Here is a 19,316-nt window from a genome sequence, read left to right as displayed (position 1 = left end):
TATTCCTTGCCTTCAGTCACAGAATGGCACAAGTGAGCAGATAACATTTGCATTATTTTGTTTCTTCCCAACTTTTGGAATAAGATATGCTTCTTTTAAAGTTCTGTGTACAATAAACTATTTGTAAAAAAAAAAAAAAAAAATAAAAAATAAAAACAATAAACTATTTGTAAAAAAAAAATTAAAAAAAATTAAAAAAAAGGGTAGCACCCCCCCCCAAAAAAGAGTTCTGTGTAAATAAGGATTTCTAACTTCTTGTGAAAATAATTTAATTCCATTTTGGGCCACGGTGAACCCCCAAAAGACAAACCAAATGAAGTCAAAAGTCCACTGACTGATTGTTTTCCAGTTGGTACATTCTAGAAACCTCACGGGGTAGAGTGGAATGTGGTGCTTTTTTTTTTTTTTTTTTTGCCGGGCTTCATGAGAGACTGGTCAGCGTGTTTGGGAGTTTGAAGAAAAGGCAGTTCGAGGATTAGTAGTAGATCCTATAGGCAGAAGTAAGAAATTAAAAAATCTGAAAATCATGGTGAGTAGGGAACACTGAGTTGTTCTGTCCTCAGCCAGGCATTGCCGCGTATCCAGGTGCCCCGTTTCCTAGAGGCGACATTACGCCTTTGCAGAGTGGCCTCCTTGGGACTGAGGACATTTATAATGTAGTTGAAGGAACTCAGGAATTCTCGGTCCATTTGGTTTTTTTGATAAACTATTTTGAGGGGGAGTGATAATGTATGTAGAAACGTACACCAACTTATGTACAGTTTAAAAGTGATATAAAGTGAACACCCACGTGTTTACCATCCAAATCAAGAAATAGAAAAATACTGGTAGCCTAGAGTCTTATCCTTTTATTCTTTTGTGAAAGAAAAAAAAATTGCCTACGTATATATCCCTAAAGTCCTATAAATATACATATTTTTTTCTAACTATATATTTGGAATTTTACTGTCTGCATTTGGGTCTCGTTCTTTTTATTCTACATTATTTTGCAAGACTCATCGGTGTTATTTTGTGGAGCTGAACCTCATGCATATTCATGGAAACATAATCCATTTTATGAATGTCTCTGTGTGCTTATCCATTATGATGCTTCTAGACATTTGAGATACGGCCAGTTCCAGGGCATTATGGAAATTCTACGTGAACCTTCTTGTACGTGAATCCTGGGGCACAAGGGCTTGCATTTCTGTAAGATCCATGGCAGGGGAATCACTGGCTTCTCGCATATGTGTGTCTTCAGTTCCACAGGGTGATGCTAGTTTTCCAAAGTGGTATGATCAGTTCCTACTCTGCCTTCAGTGTGAGAATTCCCGTTATTCCCAAGCCGTGCCAACGCTTGATATTACCAGACTTAGCATTTCTTGCCCATTTGATGACCGTGTAACCAAATCAACGTGGGTTTCATTTGTGTTTCCCTAGTAACCAGTGAAGTCCAGCACTTTTTCTGAATGCGTCTGGGAAATTAGGACATCTTCATTTATGGAGTTTTGAGGCTTCTGTCCATTTTTTTTCTGTAGGATTGCCCGCTCTTTCTCATCGATCTGTAGTTACATTTTTTATTCTTTATGGTGTCTTTTACTATATGGAGATCTTAAAATTTTAATGTTAAATTTATCATGACTTGGGTTTTGTACAGATTTTAAAAACATAGGCCAGAGAGACTGGTCTAAATGTATCTTATCCCTTCAATATCTGGTCTGCGTCACTCAGATTCAGAGATGTTGATGCCCATCTATCACAAATAGATATTTACTGAAAACATCTCCAAATTCTTTCAGCCTTCCCTCTCCCTCAGACATATTACGTAGATGGCTGTTTCTGAATTTGGAATATGGATGTTGATGTGTTTTTTCTGTATTTGTTTTGCTTCGCGTCACATTGGTAATTATAGTGGCTCCCTTCTTTGAGTAATTAATTTGCTTTGCTTAATTAGTATGGTTTCATGCAGAAAGGGATGAGATCTCTTTCTCTTCCCTAAAGTGATGAAAAGTTTAATAACTTGTTAAAAGTGGAAAATAGACTCCTAAATTCTAGCACTCATGTACCTAGAGACGAGTTGGATTTTTACTGAGTATTTTGAATTGGTACATCTTATTTCTTGGCTCACCAAGCATCCAGTAATCTCCTGTCACTCTTGTTCTTTCTTCCAAAGATCCCTCATGTCCATGATCCGGAAGCGATCCCATCCCAGCGGCAGTGGTGCTAAGAAAGAAAAGGCAGCGCAACCAGAAACAAGTAATTCTCACCTTCTTTGGTTTACTTTCAATGGTTTTAGCCCAGATGTTCAACAGCACACATCCTGTTAGAGTTCCTTGACCGTGAAGGACTGGGAAGAAATGTGAACTTAACAGCTGATAAGAAGGAACAAGATAACGTCCCTGCCTTCGTGCGGCTCATTGTCTAGATCACGTCACCTGTGAAGTGCACTCTGCTGGGACGGGTCTTTATAGGATGATGTGTTAAGGAAAGAGAGGGAGTGATTCCAGGTGAGGGTTTTCAGAGTTGATAGCAAGTGAGCCCAGACTTGCTCAGGCACCTGCCGCCCACAGGTGCCGTGCTGTGTACTGGCGACGGAAGATGTAGCAGTTACGCTGAGTGGGGGAGACAGGAAGTAAACAAGGATGATTACTTGGAGGATGAGCGCAGGTTCCCAAGAGAGGATGGAGGTGGACTTCTGGGTTCAGGAAGTGATGCTTACGCCGAGCAGTTTGGATCTAGGAAGTCAGGGTGAGGGAATTTAGAATAAAACTTCACATAAAGGGGCAACAGATTCAAGGTCGAAAGAGGTGGGGGTAGAGAGCTTGGCATATTAGGAAACTGAAAGAAGGTTGGTATTTCTGGAACATGGGATGCAAGAGAGGAGCTCGGAGCCAGATTCTGGAGGCTGTGGTCAAGATTTCGAAATGTATCCTAAGGGCGGTAGAGTTGGAAGTAGGGGTGTGCCATGGTGAGATTGGTCTTTTTAAAGACCTCCCACTATTGGCAGCAAAAGGACAGAGAGCAGACCGCAGGGGACCGAGGGGTGGGGAGGGGCTGTCCGTCATTCAGAGGCCTGTGGCTCCCATGCGGGGAGGAGGGTTGCAGTGGAGATAGAAAGAAATGGGAAATCCAGGAACGACTCTGGGAGGTGCGATTCACAGGCACTGACTCGCTGGAGAAGAGAAGTTGAAGGTCATGTGAAGAGGCGGGAGTGGAGGAGGAAGGGCTCGCCCATGGAGCAGCGGCACCAGGCGGCCAGGAGTAGGTCTTCGGCTCACGGAGCCGCGGGCAGAGGCGTGCTGCCACACGGAGGGCGACGGGGACCCGTAGGACCCATGTTCACCTCAGCACGTTTGCTCAACAGCTGTTAGGTGCAAAGCTAGTGCATTTGCCTGGTTCAAGCCCAGTCTGGTACAGACATCTTGGCCCCCTTATCGTGCCCCCCAGCCTCACTGATCCAGTCCAGCTACTTTCCTGCCCCTGGGAGGGTGACATTCTCCTACGTCCCGTGACATTGCTACGCTTCTCACTGCATTAGGATAGAGTCCAGACCCTGTAAGCTGCTTATTGATGGTTCTCTGCTATTACCTCAGCCTCATTTCTCTACGTCTGTTCCACCTTATGACTAGACCATTACCTCGAGGCCCCGCATGCACCTGCTCTGTCTTTCCTCATTGCAGCGTTGCCCTGCTGCCTTTCATCTACTCACAACTTTCTCGGGCAACGTGTTCCAGTTCCACATCTCCCGTGAACCTTCTAGGCTCTTCTCCACTCTCCCCCCCCTTTTTTTTTTAATGTTTATTTATTTTTGAGAGAGACAGAGCATGAGCCGGGGAGGGACAGAGAGAGAGAGGGAGACAGAATCTGAAGCAGGCTCCAGGCCCTGAGCTGTCAGCACGGAGCCTGATGCGGGGCTCAGACCCGCAAACTGTGAGATCATGACCTGCACCAAAGTCGAATGCTTAGCCAGCTGAGCCACCTAGGTGCTCCCCCTTATTTGTGAGTGTTAGCTCATTGCTCTGTGTCGCTGTAGCTTTTTGCTTCAGATTTTATTTTTTTTAAAGAATTTTTTTAAATGTTTTATTTATTTCTAGGAGAGAGAGAGAGAGACAGTGTGAGCAGGGGAGGGTCAGAGAGAGAGGGAGTCACAGACTGAAACAGGCTCCAGGCTCGGAGCCGGCAGTCAGTACAGAGCCCGCCGCGGGGCTCGAACCCACGAACCGCGAGATCATGACCTAAGCGAAAGTCGGACGCTCAACCGACTAAGCCACCCAGGCGCCCCTGCTTCAGATTTTATAACGTCCCATTCCCCAGCCTCTGCTGCGGTGTCTGGGGTATTTCCACATCTGTCCTCCTGAAGAGACTGCAAGCTCCTTGAGGGCGTACCCCTGTCTGCAGGTCCCCCACAGCTTATGTGCAGCTTCAATGAATCCAAGTTTAGACCTGGCCCTGTCTCCCCTAGCCGGGATCTCACAGCGCTATTACAAATGAAGGCTGTGTTTCAGTCTTGTTTTGGGATAGTTGGTAAGTCTTAGAGGGTTGGTAGGGCAGTCAGCATACGGTGATTTCCCCTTCTAAGTGAACCGCATTATTAGCTTGTCAACCTCCACAGCACCCTTCAAGTTAAAAATAAAAAAGTGCTCCGAGCTTATTAACCCCCAGTGTTAGAAACTATATAGTTTCCATAAGAAAGTGATGTCTCATTTATAATTCATGAAATGGGTCAGTAGCCTCTCCCTCATTCTTGAGCTATTGGATCATTACCTGGGTAAGTATCGTTACCTGCACCTGGACTGACCCAGAAGCTGTTCATGAGATGTTAAACTGAAGCTACCCAGGGGCGCCTGGGTGGCTCAGTTGATTAAGCATTCGACTTCGGCTCAGGTCATGATCTCACGGGTTGTGAGTTTGAGCCCCGCATCCAGCTCTGTGCTCACAGCTCAGAGCCTGGAGCCTGTTTCAGATTCAGTGTCTCCCTTGCTCTCTGCCCCTCCCCCACTCATTCTCTCTCTCTCTCTCTCTCTCCCCTCCCCCCCACCTCTCTGTCTCAAGAATAAACATTAAAAAATTGTTTTACACTTAAGTGATATGGACCATAGCCACACATGGTTGGAGCCACTCTGTCTGGCAAGGTGGTTATTTATAGTGTTGTTGTTAATAGTTCACACTAAAAGCTAGTTGTAGAATGAATAAATCAACAGTGATTAAATGCATGATGCATAAGTGCAGAGCGTCAGACCCTGGGGTCGTCTGTAACACTTCGGAGTTTGCATCTATAAGCAGGAACCAGTCTTACTAACAGTATTATCTATTGTTAGCATCTTCTGGTGGCTTTCACTAGCCACTTGGTATGCTTCTCCAAGTTGATGTTTGAAGAAACTTTTATTACCAATGGCTCTTAAAAAGCTTGATTGTAGGGGAAGTTCTGTGGAATATTCTAGAAGTAGTTTTTAGGTCAAATAAAAGAAATATTTAACAGACTTTGAAGTGAATAACCCTAATTTTGATAAGAATGCATTCATTGAACAAAGTCTGAGATTTGACAGGTGTGCTGGCTGCTTTATCTGCATATTTAGGTCATTAATATGTTGGTATTTTCTTACCTCAGTTTGCTAACCTGCTGAATGGGGAAAATCATAGTTCCTATTTCATAGGGTCCTTGTGAGAATGAACGAAGTCTCCTAACATGCATAGTGTTTCAAGTAGTACCGAGCATATAGAAAATACTCAAAATGTTAACTGAAAAAAGGAAATAAAGGACAAGGTTCCAGCTACCCTTTGAGGGGTAGAAGTCCTCATTCGGGGACTGTAGTTAAGGGAATATCCTTAACTTATGACCTTACATCACATGCAAACTCATTCAACCACGATGTGTTCTTTAGAAATTTTGTACATCATGGTGCCATAAGATTCTTTTTAAATGCCTTTTAAAAACATGTTAGCGGGGGTGCCTGGATGGCTCAGTCGGTTAAGTGTCCGACTTTGGCTCAGGTCATGATCTCACGGTTTGTGGGTTCGAGCCCCGTGTCGAGCTCTGTGCTGACAGCTCAGAGCCTGGAGCCCATTTTGGATTCTGTGTCTCCCTCTCTCTCTGACCCTCCCCTGCTCATGCTGTCTCTCTCTCAGAAATAAAGCATTTAAAAAAAATTAAAAACTTAAAAAAATGTTAGTGAAAGAGAAAACTAATCCTGTGGAATTTAAAAAATTTATTTTCCTTTCTTGTAAGTAATAACAAAAGGTTTTATTGAGCAACAGGGTGATGGTTTTGGTCTGTGGGTCTTTTCTTTGAGGAACGAACTTAATTTTCAAGTGGGTCTTAAAATTTAAGCCTCCATTAATTACATGTAGCTTTCTGATCCAAGACTGACCTTGAAGCACTAACTCAAAGAACATTTGATTTGATTTTCCTGTGGCAGTTCGGTGACATTAGACCTGTTGTCTTCATTGGTCTCTTTTCTTTAATCTCCAGTATCCTGCATATTTCTATTGTCCTTCTGATTACATGCTTTTGTGAGACAATTACCAACTGCGTGATCGCAGAAAGCATTACAAAACAGGCCATGAGCTCTCTGTAGGTGATTCCTGCAGATTTATTAGAACTGCTTAATAGTTGAGAAGTTCGTATAGATTGCTTTTTGCTAGTTCAAAAACAGGGCCGGTGAGAGAGAAAGCTTGTGCAGCTAACCTGGCGTTGCCCTCGTATTGTGCCCGCGTAGGGAATCTGATAAGAGCAATTTCTCTTTCTTAAGGCCAATTAAGCCTTTACACTCGAAAACGACCAAGAAATTAAAGCCCGGTTTATAATCTGGACACAATACAGATAGTGGCACTTCTCTGAATTATCACTATGATTCCAGCAAGCAAAAATAAGAAACTGCTTTAAATTCCTGTTATGTTAGATGCTGTGGCAGATTTGAATGGTGTTGACCATAATTCTCCATCTGTCTGCCTTAATTAGTTTTTGTATGGTGCATTTAATTGGGTTTCAGTCATTCCTTACAGAGTGCTAATCTGTTTGTCGGCAATGTCCCTGTTGCTACGCAGCTCTTCTTAAGTCTCACTCAAAATGGCAGGCTTTCTGAAAATCAGATGTTTTTTTTAGAATTAAAAAAAAAATTCTGAGGAATAAATTCCGAATGGCAGGTGCTTGAATGGCAGATCTGGGTTTGTATCTCCCCTGACTTTGAATAGGGTCAGCCAAAGCACCGCGTAGTGCGTAGTAGGTATTTAGATATCGAGTGAGTGGGTGAGTCAGTGAATGAATGAATGAATGAATGAATCTCTATCCATAGTAATTTTCTTATCTGTCCCCTGGTTGATGTTGGGGAGCCATCAGCAGAAGCTGCCCAAGAAAATGCTGCTTAAGGACATACAGTTGGTCAGCCCACAGCTTTGCCTTCCTTCATTTGTTAACTTTGTTGCCAGGTTTCCCACGTTGACTGACAGAAGATGCTTTCTTGCCATCTGCATGTGAAAAATGCTGTCTGGATATGAGAACTTTTCTGTCCCAGCATTTCAATGGCCTATGAAGATGACAGGATCCTATTTGAAGTCAGGACAGTGTCAGAAGACCTAGGTTGTATGATGAGTAGAGCAGTAATCCCATCACCGAAGGGTTGCAAAGGTCAGGATGGTGGAACCTTCTGGATTCTTCTAGTTGCTCCCCTAGGCACGACGTACGAGGAAAGCTACGTTGTGTTCGTGAAGTCCATGTGGCAGAAAAAGAAGCCACAACATAGGCCTCATTAGTGCCACGCCCAGCACTCCTGTCCATTGGCTTGGAGACATCGTTGATGGCCTCTAGTTACAAGCTGTCCTTCAGGTTTTGGTTATTTCTGCTCAAATAGCAAAAATATTAATAGCCATGTAAAGCCAAGACTTGAACAAGTCATTCAGCTTGTAGATACCTGCTGAATGCCTACTGTATGCCCCACATTGTGGAGTGCTCCAGGGAGCCCAAGTAGAAGGTCTTTATGAGGTATTTAAACTTAAATATATCAGTTGCAGTGAATGAGACAGATATAAACACAAGATCTAGAATGGCATTAATGCTGATAAGTGTTCCAAACGTGATTCAGTGCTTTCTTTGGTCAAGCTGTTGTGCAAGAAAGAGATTTCATTATTCTGATCAATAGCATTAAGCCCACCTCAGCTACGTTCATCTAATTGATGCATATTTCAGTAGCTTCATTGTTTTTGTAGCAAAATCGTGCAAAGGTTAGACAATAGACAGCTGAAATTTTTTAAATCAAATTTAATTAACTTAATTGCACTCATTTCTGGGTGTATGTTTTCTTTTAACATTGACAGTTTTAAAGGACTTGAAAAAGGGTTGCTTGAATGTTTCCTTCCGTTGTGATTCCTAAACAAAAGATGGCAATTTAAAAATAGATTTCACCTATTTGCTGTTCATCTTCTGACTGTGGGTTTCTTCCAGCAAGTTAACAGATCTCTTTTATCTTTTATTTTCAAATGGGCTTTTTGTTAGTTGTTCCTTCTTTGGGCTGATTTCTCTGACATAGGATGTTACAAGTTCTGAAAACATCTCTGAGGTGAAGATGAATGATTATTTGGGGTTAGGTATAAAGCTGGAGAAATGCAAGTCTATCATTATGCTGACAAATGGAACCAGATCCACTTCCAGTGTTTAACAGAGATGAGCCAATATTGACTTCCAGGCTACAAATTAGACCTTAAATTTTAGAACTGCAGTTTTAAAAAACAGATCTTTTATTCAAAGATTTTTTTACATTAAAACAAAAAAATGTGTGGCTCCCTGGTAGTTGATAATTTCAGTAAATCATTATGTGATGTTTTGTGATTTTTGTCTGAAAAACCACGGTGGTTAGTTTCCAAGTGCAGCCTTCCTAAGTCACCGAAATGAGAAAGTAGCTGTTTTCCTGTAACATAAGATGATTTACGTGTGTGTTCTTTGATAGCCGAAGAAGTCACGGATCTGAAGAGGCAAGCCGTTGAAGAGATGATGGATAGAATTAAAAAGGGAGTTCATCTTAGGCCAGTGAATCAGACGACCAGACCGAAGGCAAAGGTACGGAGTGACTAAATTCCCCCGCTCCCGTGATGTTTCCTTTCTCAAGTGTCAACGTGCGAAGTTGGATGATGAAAGCTTCATTGGGACTGACTGTGAAATCTTAGGATGAGACTAACATGTCATTAAAGCCTTTACTTTTACATAAGCATGTTTCAGGAGGACTCTGTTTGAGCCACCATTTACCTAAATCCCTGTAGAGAAAAAGTGGGGGTGCCTGGCTGGCCCAGTCAGTAGAGCAAGTGACTATTGATCCTGGGGTTGTGAGTTCGAACCCCACACTGGTTGTAGAGGTTACTTAAAAAAAAAAGTCACAGGGTGCTCTCCTCTGCTTGATCAGAACTGTTATACCAAACAAATAATTATTCTACCCTTTCTTGTCTTCAATTCCTTGTTCTTTTGTGTCATTCAACAAGTATTTATTGAGTATCTGCTCTGGGCCAGGTGCTCTTTCAGGCACTGGGGATAAAGCAATAAACAAAGGAGACAAAACTCCTTGCCTTCCTGAGGCTTCTGTTTTAGTGTGAGGAGGAGGGGGGCCGTGTGGGTAGGCAGCATCACATGATAATGTCAGAACAGACCCAAGGCAACTTCTGAAAAACAATGAGGGTCATATGATTGTTTTTATTAATTCTACAAACCTGTTCCAGGCCACTCCGAGGAGAAAATTTTGTGGATATATATATCATCAGCTGTCTTCCAGAGTAGACCACAGTGAATGCCAAGTTCTGCGCAAGCACCTAGAATCTAGCTCAGTGCCTCTGTCTCTTTGTAGGTGTGTCCCATTTCAACAGACCTAAGAATAGAACTTCTTTTTAATTTTTTGTAAACATTTATGTATTTCTGAGAGTCAGAGTGTGAGCAGGGGAGGGGCAGAGAGAGAGGGAGACACAGAATCTGAAGCAGGCTCCAGGCCCCAAGCTGTCAGCCCAGAGCCCGACGCGGGGCTCGAACCCCCGAACTATGAGATCATGACCTGAACCGAAGTCGGACACTTAGCTGATTGAGCCACCCAGGTGCCCCAAGAATAGAATTTTTGATATTTGTCTCAAGAAATGTGAGAGATATTTTTGTAGGGGGAGGGTTCCTCCCTATAAAAAAGCATCAACAGTTTGGATCTCTTTTCTTCTTCTTTTAAACTGAACTTTATGGCTCCTTCTCCCTCTCACAGATGCCCCTGTTCACCTGTTTCTGTCGTTGCAAATCCTGCGGGGCCTCTCTCCCCCCCACTCCCGGGCTCGTCTCTCCCCGGAACGGGCAGAGAGCTAACCCTGTCCAACCCACAGGACTGTTGTCAGGCTCACACGGACGGAACTGTGAAAACACTTGAAAGTGGGGGGATCTCAGTGGAATCCTTGAAACGAAACCATTTTTAAGACTCCCACATCACAGCTATTTTGAAAAGAACAAGCCAGAGCAGACGGACTAGTTTTGCGGCATCCTAAAGCACCAAAACCAGTTTAGAGAGAAAAAACGTTGAGCACGCGTTCAATCGTGAGCCTTTGGTGTGGCGGATGTCCCTTCGTTCTCCGAGTGTCACTTTGTCCTTCTTGTTTCCTGCCCCGGCTCTTCCAGCGGTTACACATTAGTTAATGTGAGTGCAAAGTGGAGAGCAGCCGCCCAAGGATCAGTGGACGACTGAGTTTTCGGCCGGTAATCCTTGAATCGCGTAGATGTAGTGCCGAACGACCCGGGCAGTAAGCCTTGAAACGAGTCGCTGCATGTGCCTTCGGTCACCCCCGCCCCCACCCCACCCCTGGGGCATCGGCGCTTTCCTGCAAGGTCACGAGCTTGCCCTCCAGGCTTGCCTCCGAGGCCCCTGCCTTCCCAGGGCAGCTGGAGTGGCACGTAGCCCCCGGGCCGCTTGCTCAGACGGCACAGCTTGTCACCCGAACAGTTTACCCGCAGAGGTCAAGCCTGCCTTGACAATACTAATTTAACTGCATCTTTTCTAAATTCTTTGATGTTATCGTCGATACCGTTGTGGTTATCATTAGTGTCTTAGAGCTTTTGACTGGCACTGATGACTGGCGCTGGTGGCATGGTATTTCCCAGGAGGCACAGGCTCTGAAAGTTGAATGTCTTGGTCTGATTTGTACACAAGCAGCAAACCTCTCTCCCTCCCTCTCCCTCCCTCTCCCCCCTCCTCCCACCACCCCCTTCTGCCCTTCACCCTCTCTTGCTCCCCTCTTTCCCTCTCACTGTCCATTTTTTAAAAATTGGAACGGGATCTTATTCTTTTATTAACTTTCCAGAGGAAAGGGTTATAGGTCGCTATTAATCACTTCCCATTTCTTGATGGAGAGAGATTAGCTTTCCTTCCTTCCCAGGAACCGGAGGCCGGGGATTCTCCAGCAGCCTTTGTCTTCACCTCCATCCTCTGTGAAGGGAAGTGGTACCCGGAAGGAGATCCCTGGTCTCAGAGAACCTTGTGCTGGGCTTTCCCTCCAAGGCATTAGTGGAGGGATCCACAGAGATGGCGAGGGATTGAGGGGCGGGCGGATATTACCCAGAACTGCATTTCAAATCGAGTTCACCGTGTCACCGGAAAAGCAGCCCTCTGAGGTCTCTTACTGCTTCGGTAGCCGGTGATGCTAATGATGCTAATGTTCTCCTGGGCGGTCAGGTTCTTCTTGGCCGATCCCCGCCCCGGATCCGTCCTGAAATCCCCGAAATCAGGACCCGCCGGCCCTCTGGAAGCCGGCCTCTGCCCGGAGCTGAGAGAGGTTTCTGCTCTGTCGCTTGCTTCCTGCTCTGTGCCGCTGCCTTCCTCGTCCTCACTCGCTGGCAGAGGTCTGGCGACGCTAGTGGACAACAGCTTTGTGTAAAAAGTTCTGAATACTTTGGAATTGAATCTTTGATCTCTAAATCTTTTCTCTGTGCGATGATAACGGGAAGTAACAAAATGGCATTTAGAAGATGCTAACTAAAGTCCTTTTTGCTTTGACTATTTCTCCTAATTGTCTGTTTAACTGCCACTTGGGACTACTAACAGGCCTAATCTTTTTTCCCCAACCTTAAGACATAGACCTAATTTAAAACAAACACGCAAACAACAGATAGTCCATATAAGTTGCCAGCATTTTGCCATGTAGAAATCTCTGTTTAGAATTTTAAAGCTCAATTGTTAATTGTGCTTTCTTTTTAAAATTGTAGCCGGAATCTTCAAAAGGCTCTGAGAGTGCAGTGAATGAGCTAAAAGGAATACTGGTAAGAATAGATCTTTGGTTTTATGATTTTTAGTTCATGGGGAAAATGAAAGGGGAATTTTTTTTTAAATCTATTTTTAGGAATGATTGGTTTTGATATGTTTCATTTTCATTCGCATTAACCCTCAGTTCTTTTTGCTAGTTTGCTTGACTGTGCTGTGGATGCCTCCATCGGGCATGCTGATATTTGTTGTGTATCACTACTCTGCTGTTTCTGTTCTAGAAATATGGTTACACTTGCACCAGAATCATTATTTCCTGTTCTTGCCCTCCAGTCCTTGCCTGACAGCTTCAAGGTGAAGTGACCAGATCTAAGGATCAGGGCATGCGCAGTCATAATGGAAACACAGCAGAGCCTCTTGCGTGGATAGTGCCCGATCTGGGTGCATGAATGTGGAGCCATGAGTGCCAGAATGCCAGAATGTAAATCTGAGCTCCTACCCAGATATCCAAACAGGTTAAGATCAGGGTCACGGTCTGCTTTTCCTCCCACTTTAAAAAAATTATCAGGGGATAAATTGGAGAAGAAAACAAAAGTCCCTTTCTTTATGTTACCATTTTCATTTTCAAAAAGCAGTTCCTATCCGTTGGAGAACAGGCCTCCAGCCCATCTCCGGCCAGTTTCCTTCTTTCCAAAGCCTGAGCTTTCACCACCAGAATACGCGAGTACTGCCCCGTCCGACACTTGTTCTCAGGGGGGAACGCCTCACTCCGAAAATGTATCAGATACTAAGGGCTCTATTCTCAGATCCCGTTACAGTCTCAGTCCCAGTTATTATGCACAGTAAGTCAACAGACGTGGGGGCGGGGGTACAGAACTCATATTCCCATGTTTGTTGTTACTGTGCTAATTACGCATTGCGTGTAGACATCCACATAATTGTGGCAAACAAAATTATTTTCATCAAGCATGAAGCAGCAGACTTCGAATGGCTTAATTAGTTTCCTTTACTTTTAGGTGAGTGGCATTAGTGCTGAAGGGAGGTACAGCCTCACTCACAGTGGTGTTCCACCTACAGAGTAAAGTGTTAAGCCCATTGAAAAAGTACTGTGGTTATTATCTAATGGATTCTTTACTGAGAAAATCTGGTTATCCAGCGAGAACTCCCTACGCTAGGCCCCTTTGTTGTTTCTGCATTAGAACGCTAATTCCTGTTCACGAAGATGCCAGAGAAGAGTTCTGATCCTCAGTGAGAGAGTAAACTACACTGCGGTTGACTGTTTAAAAATCAGGCTTATTGGGGTGCCTGGGTGGCTCAGTCAGCTAAGCGTCCGACTTCGGCTCAGGTCATGATCTTGCGGTTCGTGGGTTCGAGCCCCGCGTCGGGCTCTGTGCTGACAGCCAGATCAGAGCCTGGAGCCTGTTTCAGATTCTGTATCTCCCTCTCTCTCTGACCTTCCCCTGCTCGCCCTGTCTCTGTCTCTCTCTCTCTCAGAAATAAATAAAACATTTTTAAAAATTTAAAAATCAGGTTTATTTGAAAAAAAATTAGCCATCTGTCCAAGGTACAGATGATATTTGATGAGCTCAGATATCCCACTCCTGATAATGCCGGATAGTAACAAATTTATTGAATTTTATTGCTCTTAAAGATCATGTTCACTATATAGTCACATTCGCTATAATTTTGTGCCACCTCAAGGAGAGAAATTTGCAGAATAGATTTTTGGGAAATAAATTACAAATTTCAAAAATTGTCTAAACCTCTTTCTTTTCTGCAATCGCCCCCGTCCTCCAGGCTCACGATTTAGCATTAGATTTTCGTACTGTGGCCTTCGTGTGCCACCAACAGCCGGTACTCTGGCAGCATTCTTTCTTTGCATTAATTGTTTTTTTTTTTTTGTTTTGCTTTGTTTTTTTAAATTTTTTTAATGTTTTATTTATTTCTGAGAGAGAGAGACAGTGTGAGCAGGGGAGGGTCAGAGACAGAGGGAGACATAGAATCTGAAACAGGCTCCAGGCTCTGAGCTGTCAGCACAGAGCCCGATGCGGGACTTGAACCCATGAACCGTGAGATCATGACCTGAGCCGAGTCGGACACTTAACCGACTGAGCCACTCAGGTGCCCCTGCCTTAATTGTTTTTAAAAAGTGGAACTCACAGTGCTCTCCTTTGCCAAATGGCAACTCTCCAGTACCCCCGTGGAAGTTCCCTTTGAGGGGAGATGCATCATTTATAACCCCTTGTCACTTGGGGCCAGGAAAGCTTGCAACTTCTTGTAAGAGAGAGAGAGAGAAAGGAAGCCGCTTTCATATGGGGCTCTCTTGGTGCTTCCTGCTGGTGTGCAGGCTGTTGGAGTTATCAGAGTTAGTACCCAGCAGCACCCATGGCCGTGCCTCATGGTTGTGGCACGTGAGAAGCACACGTGGGAAGAGCATGGAAAGCCTGCCCCAAGTGCCTGGCTGTGAAAGCCAGTCGGTACCTGTTCCGAGAGGTCAACAAACCAAGAAACGCCATGTCCAGTTCTGCTGTAGAGCAGAAACCAGGAAGAAATTGGTATTTTTGCTGAAATCAGATGTCACAAGAGGTGTCCTTAAATGTGCCTAAGAGACTTGGCGTTTCGCTGAAAGCACATGAGTAGGTAACACGTCTCTGGTTTTGGATTTGGAAAATCTCACTCTGTTTGGTTGTGGGCACTTTCCAAGCCAGTTGCCACAGCCTCAGTTGTGGGTTGACCTTAATTTCTCCAAGCCTGTTTACACGGAACTTTTAAAAGTTGTATATTTTGTAGGATAAAAATAAAAAAAAAGTCTATTACTTCTCCTAGTTTACTACTCCCAGTCACACAAAGTTTTTTGGAGGTTTTAGAAACCCCTTGAGTCACCCCAGTCATGTGAATGTCACTCTTAGTGGCAGCAGCTATGTCTGAAAAATGAATCCAGACAGATTAATGTAAAAGTCTCTTTAAAGTTGAGTTGTCTCTAAATCAAACAAAACAACTTCTAAGAAATTCTTTTTCAGGTTTTCCCATGCATTTTCAGTTTTTCAGAATACCCAGGAATTATTGAATAGTTGATTTTGCCAACCAACAATTAGATAAGTCAGTGTCACAAATATTAAACCAACCTGGGGACTAGGATTGAACACTGGTTTGGGAATCAGAAGAGCTACGTTCAAGTCCAGCCCCATCACTGACTTACTGTGGGGCCTGGCCCAAACCCCAAGGCTCATGGAGTTTGAATTCTCTTTTTTGTAAAGTTGAAGGAACTCTGCGCACCACATGGTTTCTAAGTTAATTTCTGATTCTCAGACTATGATGATAACATAAAGAGATAATTTAGACAGTCTTGGTACTTTTATTAGCTGAGCTTCTTGATCATTTCAGTTGAGAGTCACGTAGACATCTTTCTTTTCTCCCGGAGTGTCTGCATATTTCACGTTCACTCCCTCACTAGCTGAATCAGTCCCATTAGTCAGTGGATGGAGAAAAAAGTTTTGAGATTCAAAGATTAGAACTTGGGAAACAGAACGTTTCAGTGTCAGGTGTGACGACAGGGTAGCTCACCACCAAATTTGGGGGAATTAATGCTGTTATCCAAATAAAGAAGAGGAGATGTTGTGAGAGAGAAACGCTTCCTTAAATGATATCCTTGCAAGGTGTGTATGTGTGTGTGTGTGTGTGTGTCCACAGACATGTATCTTTTTCTTGAATTAACTCCAGCCTTTGGAAAAACCAAAGACTGTTCCTGACATTCAAATGATGTAATAGTTTCATGAGTTATTTTAGTTTATTTACTGATGGCCATACATTTTTCAAATAATCTATTTACAAATGATACAGCTGGTAAGTTTTTAAAACTTGTAAGTGCATGATTTGGGAATAGTTTTTCCAATACATTTTTTTTCAAGTTTATCTTAATAGGATTTTGTTCCATTTTCTTTTTTTTTTTTAATGTTTTATTTATTTCTAGGAGAGAGAGAGAAGAGACAGCGTGAGCAGGGGAGGGTCAGAGAGAGAGGGAATCACAGACTGAAACTGGCTCCAGGCTCTGAGCTGGCAGTCAGCACAGAGCCCGACGCGGGGCTCGAACCCACGAACCGCGAGATCATGACCTAAGTGAAAGTCGGACCCTTAACCGACTAAGCCACCCAGGCGCCCCATGTTCCATTTTCTTTACCTTATCAGTGTTGGTCCTATTTTACTCTTTAACTCTTCGACAAGTAGGTGAAGTTCTGCACCGTTAACTGTTAAATAAACAAACCACATCATCCAATTCTTTAAATTATAAAATAAGCTATTACAGTGTTCCACATAACATGATTTTCCTTTGAGTATATTTATATGTGAATTTTTGCAATGAAAAGCAGAAAGAGATACTTCTTGGGGAGGGGGGAAGTATCATATGCTTGATTACAGTATGAGCCTTATTTTACATGTGTATTTTTAATGTGTATCTTCCACATCAGTCTTTAGCTGAGCAGCTGATAGGGAAAGAAGAACATCTTCTAATCTTGTTAGTCACGCCCCCCCCCCCCCCCACCCCATCAGGCTGCTTTTCAGTGCCTTCACCCAGTTGGGGCAGAAACCTTTCTAAACAAAACATAGTCATAACCTATATCACATGAGATTTTTAACTACCTGATTTTACAAGCTGCTCTTTTTGTTTTATAGGCCAAAGAAGAAACATGAGTTAACCATTTTTAGCCAGTAGAATTCTTAGACTCTTCCAGGAAGTTGGCAGGGGGCAGGAGCAGAATGACGGCTGCGGTGACAAAAGCCAGCCCCCTTGCTGGCCTTGGTGGGCAGAAGCTGCCCCTGGCCCTGGTGAATTCGGCCAGGCTTGAAGCTCTGATCTGCTCTGATGCAGAGATCATGGATCGCCTGGCATTCCCCTCCCCCGCCCCGCCAGGCCCGAGGCCCAGCTAAGGAAGTCTATTTCAAAGAAATAGCAGGGCATTTTTTATGAAAGAAAACGGGCCCCTGGTAACGGTGCTGTGCTGAATCCTTATGTACAAGGTGTGAAGCATGTCACCCAGCGCTCTGTGTCAATGTGTGACTGGTGACGGGGCACAGACGGCCAGAGTCCTCCCTCTGTAACACGTGTCCCAGAGGAGCCGGGACGGGGAGCCACCGCCTGGGTCTTCCTCTGTTGTCTTGAAAGTCAGTACCAAATTCAGCAGGCACACACCTTCGTGGCATCTCTTGTGTCCTTTGGTATCTTCTGGGCCCTGAACAATCACTGCCTCCTCTGTTAGGAACGTGGGGTTGTCATGCCGGGCCCTCCCTCGCTTCCCCATGTCATTATAACCTTGCCTCTTCCACGATGAAGTCAAGGTGTCTCAGGGCAGTGCTTCTTTGGCGATAGGCCACGGGAGAGCACCTTGTGCTTCCTTCGGTGGCCATGACACCGTGGCCACCCGTCGCAGAGCCAGGGTCATTGTGAAGACTCAGCCACACGTTTTCAGGGCCACAAGGATTTGGGTTCAGTGGCTCGTGGCTGCTGTATCAAGAAAACCTTCTAAGGTGAGTTCAATATACGCTTCTCTTCTCCACACGATGGATCCACACATATCTGCATCTTACTCATCAATGTGCAAGTACCTTCCCCCCCCACCGAGTTTCAGAGTTAGCTCATCTTGTACTGTTCTTTTGATGTGAAAGCTAACATCTTGCATCCTCAGTAGCATCTTCTTAAATGATCCAACACTGTGTTGTTGAAGATATGCACCCGAGAAAAAGTAATATGTGTGTCTACGGCAAATTCATTCAGTTTTCCCAAGTCCACTCAAATCCTGGTAATGCTTTGTTGATTTGATTTTTGTATTCTCTTGCATATTGTTATGAAGACATTAACCTTTTTGTTTTGTTTTTGTTTTGTTTTCACTTTAGGGGACACTTAACAAATCCACTAGTTCAAGAAGCTTAAAATCCCTTGCCACTGAACACAGTGAGACTGAGTTAGAGAGGATTTTGCGTCGCAGAAAGGTGACAGCAGAAGCAGATAGCAGTAGTAAGCTGGTTTCAATTCTCCACAACTCTACTCTTCCTCTCAGAAACATTCTCCTTTGAGCCTCTTTTTAACACGAAATGCTCTTTTTTATAATGACTACATTTGTTTTTAATGTGAGTGAGAAGTATCGGATGGGCAAAGGTACTTACGGATCCCTCACAAGAACTGGCGTGTTTTTGTTTATCGGTGTGTTTGTAGATTGTGTATTTGGGGGTCATCAGGGTTTTAGAGGCCAGGCTTGCTTAACGCAAGATACGCAAGATACCAGGGTATGAAGGTATTCAGGAAGGGCCTTCGCAACAGTGTAGCCAAAGGACAGACTCTGGAACCGGAGTCCCGTAAGCTTGCCCGTAAAGTGCTCAACTTCTCTGTGCCTCAGTTTCTTTATCTGTGAAATGAGGATAATAAAAGTGCTACCTCATAGGGTTATTCTAAGCACCAAGCACGTCCAATATTGGAAGAGTGCCGAACAGCTCACATGTGACAACAACGGCACAGGATAACCAGTAATGAGGGGAGTCGTTATGCCTCAGTTACAAATAAGCATCATTTGTATCCTTCAGATCCATTCTGTTCACCGTCTCTGCCTGTGCATCAGGTGGATGACACAGCTCTGTCACCAACCAGAAACGACCCTCTGAGGGAACCCGGAGCTCACAGGCTGCATTCATTCACGTCATGGTATACACGTGTGAGGCCTCGAGACTACCTGTGTGTGTCTTCGGTTTTTTCCATCAGCTCGGTCACATGAATGAGCAGAAACCTGTGCGAGGTTTTTCCCTTGTGGCCAGGAGGCTGGCTTAGAAAAACTACTGCAGAGTAGAATTAACCAGCCACCATGGCTAATGGGCTGAACCTTTTAGGCTCCATTCCGTCAACTTCGTTTGGTCCATTGTAACAGTTTAAATTTGCATTGAGTCATGTTTACCAAGTTTAAGTTGCTAGAATGGGAAGGATTTGGGATTTTGATAATCAAGCTCTAGTTTCCACATAGGGATTTTACTCAAACAATTTAGTAAATTGGTTCCTGGAAAAAGCATCATAAAATACCAGCCAAACCTTTATTATTAAAAGGTGAAACTTGTTTTTCTCTTAAAAAACAAATTCAGCCATTCAGTGTTGAGTTT

General features: G+C 44.0%; 1 protein-coding gene across 3 annotated transcripts in view; it reads left to right on the top strand.

Moving 5' to 3' along the window:
- Positions 1-19,316, top strand: part of SHTN1 (shootin 1) — a 100,097-nt gene that overhangs the window by 60,431 nt on the left and 20,350 nt on the right. For 2 of the 3 annotated variants that reach the window (XM_039237316.1, XM_039237318.1), the window contains exons 12-15: positions 2,153-2,235; positions 8,919-9,028; positions 12,185-12,238; positions 18,069-18,189. In XM_039237316.1, the coding sequence (XP_039093247.1) occupies positions 2,153-2,235; positions 8,919-9,028; positions 12,185-12,238; positions 18,069-18,189 (368 nt within the window). The remainder of the gene's footprint in view (positions 1-2,152; positions 2,236-8,918; positions 9,029-12,184; positions 12,239-18,068; positions 18,190-19,316) is intronic. The other variant, XM_039237317.1, reaches the window with a different exon arrangement.

The sequence above is a fragment of the Hyaena hyaena genome, unplaced genomic scaffold (genome assembly GCF_003009895.1).
Source record: "Hyaena hyaena isolate Hyena2069 unplaced genomic scaffold, ASM300989v1 scaffold_124, whole genome shotgun sequence".
NCBI lineage: Eukaryota > Metazoa > Chordata > Mammalia > Carnivora > Hyaenidae > Hyaena > Hyaena hyaena.
Note: the sequence above shows the minus strand (reverse complement) of the source record. Positions and strands in the feature narration are given on the sequence as shown.